This window comes from Buteo buteo, chromosome 3, assembly GCF_964188355.1.
Source record: "Buteo buteo chromosome 3, bButBut1.hap1.1, whole genome shotgun sequence".
NCBI lineage: Eukaryota > Metazoa > Chordata > Aves > Accipitriformes > Accipitridae > Buteo > Buteo buteo.
In genome coordinates, this window is record NC_134173.1 from 29,156,806 (window position 1) to 29,169,226 (window position 12,421).

Consider the following 12,421-nt stretch of genomic DNA (forward strand, 5'->3'; position numbering starts at 1 on the left):
AAGGTAAATTATATAATGTTTGAAACACAGAAACTACCTCATAGTTCCTTTCAATCAGAGGATATAATTAATTCTGAACTAACTTGCAGACAAGAAAATTACCATGTTTTCTTTAATTTCATATATATTTCCAAGGTTAATTTTATTTCAGAGTCAATATTACTGACATTATTTTACTGTGTAATAATAGCTGGGAGAAGCTTTCTGTTTTGGTGGATGGCAAGGGGAAGCATAAAGGGAGGTATTGATCTAATACAACAGACAGCAATAAGAAAATGGCTGTGTGCTTGTCTGTACTGTGATATAAACATATTGGGTTAAATCAAGACAGCACGTACTGTTTCTACAACTCCATGTGTACACATTGATGCTATAATCTTCAAGGGTGATAACCTCCTGAAAAATAGTATTGCCAGAACAGCTTTCTAAGTAAGTTAGAAATTGTAGCAGACTGGACAAACTCTGGCCCTTTTCTGGCTTTCCAGGAGAATCACACTCATTCCTTGTCTTGGGTCTGTAAGAGAGCTTGACAGTTGCTTTGAGGACAAGAAAAATCAAGGTACTGAGCATCATGGGTTCCTCCCAACTGCCTGCCAGATGGGTAGTATCTGGTCACAGCTGTGTGAGAATAGGATGGAAAACTCTTGATTATTTGGAAAAAGACAAGGAAACACAAGGAAGTTCTTGTGCGTATGCGGCCTTGGCCAACAGTGTGGGCGTTTTATTGTCCCATGTCTCCTCTATTTTCCAGAAGCCGATTAAAATTGTAATACTTAAAGTGCAAGGCATGCAAAAATCCTCTTTGTTGAGACATCTCTTTCTAATACAGCTCTTCCCCAAACCTGGAGTCTCTTGAAATACAATGTCTTATAAGACTATTTGTATGTTTCCTGCTAGTCATCTCCCTGTAAGTTTTTTTACAGTTGTATTGCTGTATACCTTAAAAGGAATGAACTCAATTTTCTGCAGCTTGCTAACACAAAAGACATTAGTATATTAGCCTGACTTTTCTTTATAGCAAACAAGAATAAACACGTTTGCAAAAACATTTCTGCAATACTCTGTAATACTTGTCCAGCTCCAGTTGCCAAGGAAGATATGAGAAACTAATTAACTACTACTACTCATCTACAGGATATAGCTTATTTTTGAGTAATAAATTTTGGATCAGTATTTGTTTTCCTATAATCAGCAAGCACAAGAAACACATTCTATCTTAAGTTCCACAAAACCAATGATTTAAGACTGACCAGTGATAGAAATAATGAAACAAATATTTGTAGGAGCATTTCTTTCAGAACTGTGAGTAATCTGGTATAGTCTGAATCTTAACTTCCATTTATCTTTATTAGATTGAAGAATCAAAGATAATGCAAAGACTTTTAAAGCTCTCTGACAAGACAAGTATTAAAAGCACTTACACAACATTTAATTTAGCTGCCCTGCTCACTAATCGTATTTGATGGAATTCTTTTGGTCTTATTGAAGGTACTGAATTTCCACTATTATCTGGATTCAAAGGGTAATGTATGAGGAAAATGAAAATGAACGTCTTCCATTATTAAATTACTGTGAATTAATAAATGAATTTAGGCTAAACTATAATTTTCTTAGTCTATTTATTACTTGGAACCCACAGAATAATCCTGCTTGGAGATACTGTGGTTGCAGCTGATAACATATTATGAATGTAATTAATACAAACGTACAGAAGTTAATTGATATATCTTCCCTTTCTGTTTGAATGAGTTAATTAAATTTGCCTGCACTTTAGAAGAACATATTTACTTCTATCGAGCAAGACAATTTTAATTGTTTAAGTAAGTTTTAAAAAGTTATTATGTTCGAACATAACAGCGACTCGTGTAGAGTACAATTAACAAAATATAAAAGCTTATCAGATCTTAGGAGGAAACTTTTTCTCTCCTTTACCTCATTAATGAAGTCCCCAATGTCCCCAGGATGAGGAGCAGCTGATCTGACTGGATACTGAGGTTCTGCATGGATCGGCCTTTCATCAAGACGTCTGATTCCAACAGGTTTTATGGCATCTGGTTCCACAGTGTCAGGCTGCTGGAGCTGGCTCAAGTCATAATCCTGCAAAATATGAAACAAAGACAGTACTTTAGGAGATTTTCAAACAATATCTGTCAGGTGGAAACATGAGGAGGAAAAAAGGGAAAACGCAAAGTATCTTTTCACCAGAAGTCCTATATTCAGGATTGTAACGCTTACTGAGAATAAGTCAGTAACATTATTTGCATACAAACAGTATGTTATTTGATTTATACTCCCTGAATCTACTGTTTTAATTCTATTCCATCAGATTTGTAGAGCTTCTTGTAAGTTTTCCATTGAGAAGCAAGGATTTGAGTAGTACTATTAAGAGACTAAACACTTTGCCTAGTAATGATGATTTACTGCATAGAGCAAAGATGCCAAATCCAACTCTTATTTTTCTAAGCAAATAAATGCCAGACATTCTCATTCTGAGAAAGCACACTGCTCTGCAGCATTTTATAATACCTTCAAAGAATGAATTTAAGACTCCTTGCTGATTTCATGTGGCTTCCATAATATGAAAGCCAAAGGGGGAAAAAATGTCATAAGAAGTACAAAGCTCCTCAGATTTGGCCTTAATTCTAAGCACTTTCTAAAGATTACTCGTGGATCCGTTCATTAAGTACTTGATGCTGCAGTTTCAAACTCTGGCAGACTGATGAAGCTAGCATAGCACTATGAATTCCAATAAGCAGTATGTATGTATATAAAAATTTTAATTAGATGAATGTTTATGCATTTAAGATAGATATGCCTGAATACTATTTATACAGTGTGATGCATTTCAGCATTGTCATTCACCTCACTGTTGTCATGTCTAGAAGGTAGGTAGTCATGCTCAAGGATGCCTTTGCACAAGGCACTGGTAAAAATGCAGAACAAAGAACTAGGCTTAAAGGCTTAAACTAAAGCCATTCACGAACTACCAGGAGACTGGGGCTCGTGCCAACTCTCCTGTATGCCAGATACCCTGCCCCACAAATAATCCAAGTAGTTGAGCAGCATCAGTCTCTGTTTTTCAACAGTGTTGTTCTGGTAAAAAATCTTATTTATGATCTCAAGTTGCTGGAAGCTGTCTGTGCAGCCAATTACATTTGCATTGGTTCCTAACTGGCTCCTAAAGGAAGGAATGCAAGCATTTACTTCTACTGTCACCTCGCAGGGTATAGGTCCTTTTAGAGAGTACTACCTACTGTGACCCCAAAACCAGACTTTTCAACAGGAAGAGAGGTCTGTTGTCAGCAGAGAAGGTATTTTGCTGGGAGAATTGTAACTGACTACCAAATCCACTACACCTTCCAATTTGTTACTTGGGTCCTCAGCTGACTGCACGCCAATATATAGTCAAAAAAGGTGGAACAGCTCCACTGAGATCTGAGAATGCAGCTTCATATGCTTTAATTAGATTACAAGTTCCTTGGAGCAGAGCTGTAGCTTCTACGTTTCAGTTCTTCATGTACCGAACAGAATAGTAAGTGATCGCCATGAAGCTGTATGAATTGGAGAAAAGTAAACAGAACAACCTTTTCTCCTTTCCCTTTTTATTATGTAACATAAATCAAAATAGTTTAGAGACATGCTATCAGAAAATCCTATGAAACAGCGAAGAACATATGTTCTAGAATTTGTAAATGTGTAACATGAGAGTGCTTTTCATACCTACCCAAAAGATAAAAGTGGAAAACACCAACAGGGAGACATGAAAAATAGAGTTTTTTTTTTTTATACTAAGCATTTCATTACAAAGGAATTCAAACAGGTATGGTTAAATAGCAATATATTGAAACCAGGAAAGCCTCTCTAGTCATTTTAGTTTTATAAAGATAAAATGTTTTTTCCACCCACTGGCATATGCATACAATTATTATTCTTACCGGTAGTCATACAGAAATGCAATATGAATCAAGTCAGTCAGTCTAGTATCCAAGTATCTAAGGTATCTAAGGCCATCCTCTTGAGTGTGTGTATAGTTTGAGACACCTCCAGGCTCTACAGCTAAAAAGACAGCAAAGATTGCCATTCGCAAGGCAATGGCAGTACAGAATGTGTCCTTATGTGGACTCCCACCTTGGTTTTCTTTTCTAGGATAACTTATGACACTGCCACCCTAGCCTTCTATCAGAGGAAATTTATTTTGCAGGTTTATTAGTGTCTGGACAGGAAGAGAAGATCCATTGTGCTTATTACCACAGACTCTCAAATCTCTTGTCTCATTAAAATCAATATTAACTGTACATCATTCAGGTATGGCAAGTCATCCACCATCTCCCCAAACTGGCTTAGTGCTGTACAAATGCAGCACCATGCAACAACTCCAGGTGTTTCAACATTCTATCTAGAGTCAACTCTGCTCAATTATTGCAAAGAAAAAGAAGGAAAACTGTTTTAAAGAGCCAGGGCATAAGCTGTTTAGGGCTGCTGAAATTCCATCTCTTCATTCAATGGTGCATTCACTGCTAGAAAAATGGGAAAGTTTTTCGTGTATTACCTAAAGCTCCTGAACAGACTTTAATGTTAGTCTCAAGCAGAGTTTGTTAAGATAGTTAACTGCAGAAGTGACAGCTAAATGGAAAACTGTGGCACATCAGACAGAGAACAAGACATGCTGGGGTAGGCTGGAACAGCCAGCTTGGAGCAAGATTCTGGGTCATTATTTTTACTGAATTTCAGGACCACAAGTCAACAATGTTTTGTCTTTGCTCCAGCCTTTTTCCATATAACCTGTTCATAATTACAATCAGCCAAGGCGCTAATGAGGAACAAGACTCCACTGGAAACATACTTGAGCAAACGCAAGCATCCACTTCATATGGCTGCCAATTTTTGTCAGAAGTATTTATTTACTTATTTATGCTGTTTAGCCCCAACTCCAGCAATTTTAGAACAAATACCTCTTTCCTTTCCTTCAGTATGGATTTAAGCAAATCCAAACTGAGGGTTTGAGTTTTTCTCCTCAAAATTCTGGACAAGCTTAGATTGTTGATGGGAGAATCTAGTATTAGCTTTCTCTATTGGAAGGTCACTAAAACATATTAGCTTGCTCCCATTTTGCATCTAAGCAAAAACTCAGGCCTTTAGAAACCAGAAATTTAGACTAGTCTGATTGTCCAAATCTACAGTCAACAGGGAAACAGAAACCTCCCATTCTATGACAGGGATCTAAATGAAGCAAGCTGAATGATCCCTTACCTTTCCCTTTGTTTACAAAGGGATCTGATATCACTGGATGAGACAAGATGGCTATCTTTCAGATAACTGGTGGTTAAAGAGATGACAACCTTAATGCTTTACCAATATAGCTCTCTTAATGTAACCACCAGCACTTCTGTCTCTTTGGTTAGCATCTCCAGCATCACTATTTGCTCTTGCTAACCACCACCCCCCACCCCCCCCGCCCCCGCCATCTGTATTGAAGCAGAAAAACTTCTGGTTTTGATTTGCTTTTAAGAAAGAAAATAAAGTCACAATGTACTAAAAGGGCATTTTATCAGAAGTTGCATCTTGTGAAATCAAACAAATCTCAAAAAAACCTTGCAAAACCCCATCAGCCCCCTCCACTCCAAGCTGATTACAAACATTGAGCTTATTAGCTATTCACTTAGTTCTAGACAGCTTTAAGCAAAGACTTACAGCATTACTAGCTCCCGCCTCACATTCTTGAAACATGAAATCCCAGTGAGACAGTGCTAAATAGCAGAACCACCTAGCTAAGCCCTACAAATTAACCACCTTACCAGATGCGTAGGCAGAAGGGTCCAAAACCTCAAAAGGCACTTCTTTAAGAACATCTACATGGTAGTTGGAAGCACAGTCCAACTATCTCAACTTGAACAGAAGAAATGTCCAGAATAGAAGAAAAGGCCATTTTCTGTTCCTCGTTATCGCTGATTTACAAAGAAGCAAGATAATGCAGCCTTCAAAATCTCTTCCCTTAAATAACTTCCTCTTGTGCAAGGCAGCTATTCATTTAACAGCACTTAAGTAATCCCTCATACAGCAGTCATCAGTTATGGCAGTAGGAGAGATTTTTTTAAAAAATACCTTGCATTCTGACTGACAGTTACCAAATGCTATAATCCCTAAAAAACCCATGAGGGGATAGGCCAGGAAATAGAGTTTCTCAGAAGCTTCTAGTTTTATAAAGTTAACTTTTTTCTCCTGGATTAGCTGTTCTGGTTGTATTTGCATTTTAGACAATCTACTTAACTTCTTGGCAAAAACTTAACAAAGTAAACATTTTTACAGTAACCAGACCTGCTTTGTATGAATGCATCCTGCAACATTATAAAGCACAACTGCAAACAACAGAATCAAACCACAACTTACTAAAACTATAAATTGCTATACATAGATGGGACTGACTTTTTTCCAGATAGGAAAACTCTGAATATATGTGAATACTGGAATATATTACATCTAAATTGAGCTTTCTCTACCAGTAACAGTGATACACCCCAGTACAAGCAACCTGACTGACATATTCATTAATGGTTTAGGAATCTGGCTTCTCTTATCTCAGAGCTCTCAGTATATTTCCTGGCCATTCATTAGACTATGCTGTACACTTCTAGGGATGACTTGTTTTTTTACCTTGTATAGAACTAAAGCTTTGGCTATGCATGAATACAGGACTGGACATAGGACTAATGCAACAAAAACACTACACCTGTTTCCCATTTTCAAAGGATGCAGCCTTTGCAAAGAAATATGAAAGTCTGGATCCATCCCCACACAAGACATAATCAATTTAATTGTCACCAGATCACTTAATTCGATGGTGAGAACTGTAAGTGTCACTCACTGAACAAAATCAGCTGCAGTGGTTTAAGTGCGTGTAAAGCAGCATTGGCAGAAGTTTGCATTTCACCCTCCTGTTTTACAGAATGGTGTGTTAGTGTAAACCCACTTTTATTGTTGGTTTAAGAGAACAGAGCAAACTATGACCTGAAGTACCTATGGATAAAACATGTTCTGCTTTGCCTGTGTGTTCCAAAGACTGTCAGTCCAATAGAGAAATGGGATGGAGAAGCAATCATACAGCTGAATGTTCCCATCTGCCAAGGTCTTTTAAAAACAAAGAAAAAGGAAGTGAAAACCAACCCCACTACATCTTACCATTCTAGCCCCAAACCCACCAAACATCACCCTAAAAAACTATGAGAAATTTGCACATAAAACATTGCCCGAGTTCTGTAAAATGCTCCAACCTGTGCTAAATCTTACATCTGCTGAAATAATGGGACTCCAAAAAAAGCAAAGCACAGAGAACTGACTAGATGTAGGCTGCAGGTGGGAGGCTAGTTAAAATGCCTGTGCTAACAGTTACTCTCTATTTGCCACTCACTTTTTGATTACTTTCTGCCATATTGCTTTTCCCATTTGTTTTTATTATAGATGCATCTGGAGTATTACAAGTTAATAATTTTTAAGATAAACAAGATGCTAGCTTATCTTCTTTAGTAATAAAAAAGGTGAAAGTTAAACTCCAGCTGCAGATAAAACACAATAACAGGCATAGGTTCTAGATAGGATAAAATAAAACACAAAACAATTTTGTAATGGAATTATGGAAACATTACTTTTTGTATGATGTGATAAAGATTCACCAAGGAACGACAGTAATTCCTCCACAGGAGTACTGCATGAGTCACTCATTCAAAAAAATGAAGTTAATGTCTTAGTAAGCAAACACAATCCCCAAAATAACTACCTTCTAATTATAATATTGCATATTCCTAGGGATATCTTAGCAACAATTATTTCATTCATTATGATTAAAATTTCTAAACATAAAATATGTTCAATCTTAATGCAATGCAAAATAAAGGTTAGAAAGTGAGAGTAAATGATCTGAAAAGCACTTAGAGTGGTGAAAATAAAATATAACCAAATGGATTTATAAAGTTCATAGAGTAGGTAAGGACCATCGTCATGTTTACAACAGAGGTTATGATAAGATCCAGCACACAAGACCAATGTAACCTTAAGATTCAGGCATACAGAAAGTTACGACAATAGGAAAAAAAAACAAACAAAAAAATCCAAAGGATCACTCAACTCATTTTTATCAATGACACACAAATGCTCGAACTAAGCTACCCTTTCTATAAAGGAGCAATTTCTGCTTAGAATTTAGATCCTGCACACATAAACCACTGTGGTTTTATTTTTAATGCTATTATCACCTTTAAAATAAATGCTATTATTTTCTTTCTCTATATAAACATATACTAGAACATGACAAAAAGCAAGCTATTGACTAATGTCTGAACACTCTTGTTACGAAAAGGTCATGTAGGAAGGAATACACAGAATCCTTAGGAAGAAAAATACTTTGAATAATAATAAAATCATTGCTATAGAAGCTCTTGTGCTGAAGAGATCCGAGAGCAAAACTAAAAAACAGGTTCAAAACAGCTGATCTGCGATACTCTCAAAGCACATCATGCACTTGCTCAGGCAACTTGCTTCAACAGGACCATCTGCATGAGCAAGTACTACTAAAATTTAGAAAACACTAAAGAAATGGGCTCAAAGGAGATGAGAGGATCATCTTGTGCGATAAGGTGTATACAGAAGGAATTCAATGAAAAAAAATAAAAATCACAGTTATCAGGTTGACATATGCTGCACGTATCCCAGTCGAGTACCCACTGCCTCAATGTAAATCACATAAATGGTCTGAGATATGCAATGAAAATGAATTAGTGATCCTTATGGGTTGTGATCTGCTATGTGTGTGAACTATGCTGCAGACATGTGCTAAGTGCTCTAACACTCAGCCAACATGAGGTTCTGGTATTTAGAACTGACAATAGTGTTACAAGTTGAGAGCACACAGTGTCAGGGGACAATAGTTGTCATTTGTATCTCACACCTCCCGTCTGCTAAACAGCTACAAGCTCTAGATCATGTGGTCTGCTAATAATCAAGACAATCGTTACCAGCTTAATTTGTACATAAACTAGGACCATCTATTTCAGAATATAGCAAACTGTAGTGCCTCCCATCCCCTACCCCAATTGCTGGGTTAAAGGTTCAGATGCAATTAAAAAAAACCCACCTAAACAAAACAAAACCCCCCCACCATACTTCCCCCCTCCCCAAACCAGTCACCAAACCAGTCCCACTGACTTCTGTGGAATGATGCTGACTCGAAGCATCTCACGGCCCAGCTGCCGCAAGTCAGGTAGTCAAATTGTTAAAACTAGAAAATATTAAACAATATCCTGAGAAGAGTCCCAGACTTCCTATCTGGAATACTGCTGCCTCCTCTTCTTCCTCCCTTGTCCCCAACATCTGCTAGTACAGTGATCTTTCCCAACGACCACAAAAAAATATTTCTGCCTGCAACAACAGGAGTGCTGTACTGCTTTCACAGCTAGTTTTTCAGCCTGTATTTCCGAGAAACAGAAGTTTAGGTGAAAAAAGCCCAGAACATTTCTGGTGTTAATGCTCTTCAGTGGGGAGCCGGCTGACTTCAGTTACGGCCCACAGCTCAAGAGCTTTTCTGGCTTAGGGAATTAAAAGCATTTTTCTCAGCTGCTGAGGAGATCACACGACCCTGTGTACATCATGTCAGGCTAGAGGAAGACTATGAATCATTCAAGAACCTCAATTTTCTTTACAGGCATTCAGTCTGTCAGAGTGAACAAAGCAGGCCAAGATGGCCTCATATGGGATTAACAGGAGACCTTCACGATGGAGTACACTGCTCTTTTATGACAGACTTCACATCATAACTCCTTGGAAATGCTAGCACAGGAGAAAAAAAAAACAAACAAACAAACCAAAATACCAAACCAAGCAGGAATTCCACCTTGTGGTTGACAGCTGCTATGACTCGGAGGAACTAGCTGGAATTTGGAACTCATCAAATTTGTTGCAGGAGACATTACTCTGATAGCATGTACAAAGAGTTCGAAAAGAACATTCCAAGCATGCTTTAGGAGTTTCTGGGTCTCCCATGACAGCTAAGAAACCCAACTGCATAGCTTCCAAATAAATAAATCCTCTTAAATAAATAAATTACTCCAAGAGCGAAACCACAAGTCTAAAGGTAGTTTGGTTGAGGATGCAACGACTCCTAAAGTTCTGTCACTTATCTTCAAGTCCTACCCACCACATATCTTCAACTCACCTAAGCATCTGGGATAAACAAGAAAAATATGAGGCCACACACGGTAAGTCTTCAAGTACTCATCAAGAAAAGCAGGTGATTTTAAAAAAGCCTAAGTAATTGGCTTGCTATAAATAGAAATAATTAATTTTAAAAGGTACATTATAAAAATATCCAAAGCTTTAAAAATATTTTGACTGAGATTCACACGAAGCTTTGAGCATTCCCTTCTATTTTGCTGCATGAGATGCACCCTGGGTTAGATGGTTCTGTGCTCTGAGTCACCTTGTGCACTGCCTTCTACCAAAGCTTCTTGTTCAATCAATCCTGATGGTTTTGGGGAGAGTGCTCCATAAAAAGTTAATATTGATGTAGAGCATTTTCCTCTGTCCTTTTCTGATGACTTGTGGATGCAAGGTTAGCATGAAATAATTTTTCTTGATTTTAATAGAACAGTGGCAGTTTTATCCTATGAAGCTTCCTTCTGAAAATAGATTTTTGATGGTAGTCTCATGCTTTTTTGGAACACTTTAACACTTACTTTAACAAAAATGCAAAGATCTTTATGGCCAACGCCTTTTGCCCACGATGTTCTGCACACAGCTTTGCCTGTACAGTATTTTGCTAAGCTACGGTGTGCAAAAATGAGATTACTACTTGCAGTGAACTTGTTGGGATGTTTCAAAAGCTTAGCATTCCAAGTTCTTAAATCTCACAAGAAATGCATGCAAAAGCAAATAAAACCCAACCAAACATAATCTTACCTCTTTCCTCTGGGCACAAGAGGTGAGGGGGCCAAGGAGGGAACCAAGAACAAATGAACCTAGGAACTATTATCATCTAGTTAAGCACGGGCAGAAATTAGATTTTACAAAACATCAAACCAAAACAAAGTAAAATAATCTCCCTGAAAAGCCAGACGGAGCTTACTTCTATCATCCACTGTAGATAGAAAATTAAGTGCCTACATGAAAAGTTTGCGCTCTCTTATTCAGGCATTCTGGACAGGAACAAATTCCTAACTTTGGAGCTGTGGGAGAATCTACCCCTTTCTTGCCTACACAGTGGTCTAAAACTCTTGCTACAGAAGTGGTTATAAAAGCTTGTTATACTTTGTATAAGCTTTTATTTTCTTTTCCTGTAGTGTTTGTTATGTTTGGAGTGTATAAAAACCTTTTAGACTCTCAGACACTATGGCCTACTGCTCAATGGATCAGGAAAGGGACCACTGTACCTGAACTATGTGGCTGGCAGCTAAGATAATTAATTTGCAACGGTGGCCTTAAAATTTGTCTTAAGAAAGCAAGCAGGGGTTTTGTGGCTAAAAATCATTCAATTTTCTATAAAGCCCTTAAACCTCCCTGTGTCAAGGTGCTTCCTCTGCTCACTATGAGAGGAAATGAACCTAATTTCACATTTCTTACCACTTTACTGCTACTCCACCCATTGACAGTTTTTCCTTTCATCGCGTGCACTACGCTCATTCAATGCTGGTGAAAGACTGCATTTATGGATGGTTTACATCCTGCTAATCTCTACGGCATTCACACAGTTTTACCTCCTGTCACAATACCCTGACTATACCTCTCACAAACACAACACGTTCACTGCAGGGGAGCACAGTACAAGGTGGACAGAGGACAGACTTCAGCACCATTTTTAAACTATTAAGTATTTTACTCTCATTGTATGCTGTTACCACTATGCTTCAAGTTTCTGATCTGCAGCACAAACTCTCCCAACATTACTCTAGCATCACCTATGACTTCCTAATGAACAGTACATACTCTGAGAATGTTACTGTCTCTGTCCTGAGAGTTGTGCGGACAATAATTAAAAATCAAAACCACATGAAAATTGCTCAACAGATCCTCCAGAGAATCGTGGGTGAACAAGAGCTGGGGATATGTGAACTAGAAAATCAGTTCTCACAGGACTGAGTTTTCTTCATGTCTTTTAAGCTTGTAAGTCTTTTGTGCAGTAACAGATGCACAAACAGGATGCAATTCTTGTACTCAAACTATCTGTGTACGAAACAACTGGAATACATATATAGACTCAAAGGTTGTCTTCAATTTATTTAGTAACATAAACAATCTTCCAAAACTGCATAAACTGAAGCTTCCTATTGCTTAAGAAGAAAGTTATGTAGAAAAGCCAGGAAGTAAGAACAGTACTTGGGGAAATGCAGGAAGCATAAAAATTAAGGGCAACACAAATTTCAGACAAACCAACAAACGA

The 12,421-nt window shown here is 37.7% G+C and overlaps 1 protein-coding gene across 3 annotated transcripts in view; it reads right to left on the minus strand.

Annotated features, from left to right (window-relative positions):
* Window positions 1-12,421, minus strand: part of CDH2 (cadherin 2) — a 117,453-nt gene that overhangs the window by 6,609 nt on the left and 98,423 nt on the right. For all 3 annotated transcript variants that reach the window (XM_075023192.1, XM_075023193.1, XM_075023194.1), the window contains exon 15: window positions 1,933-2,097. In XM_075023192.1, coding sequence (XP_074879293.1) covers window positions 1,933-2,097 — 165 coding nt within the window. The remainder of the gene's footprint in view (window positions 1-1,932; window positions 2,098-12,421) is intronic.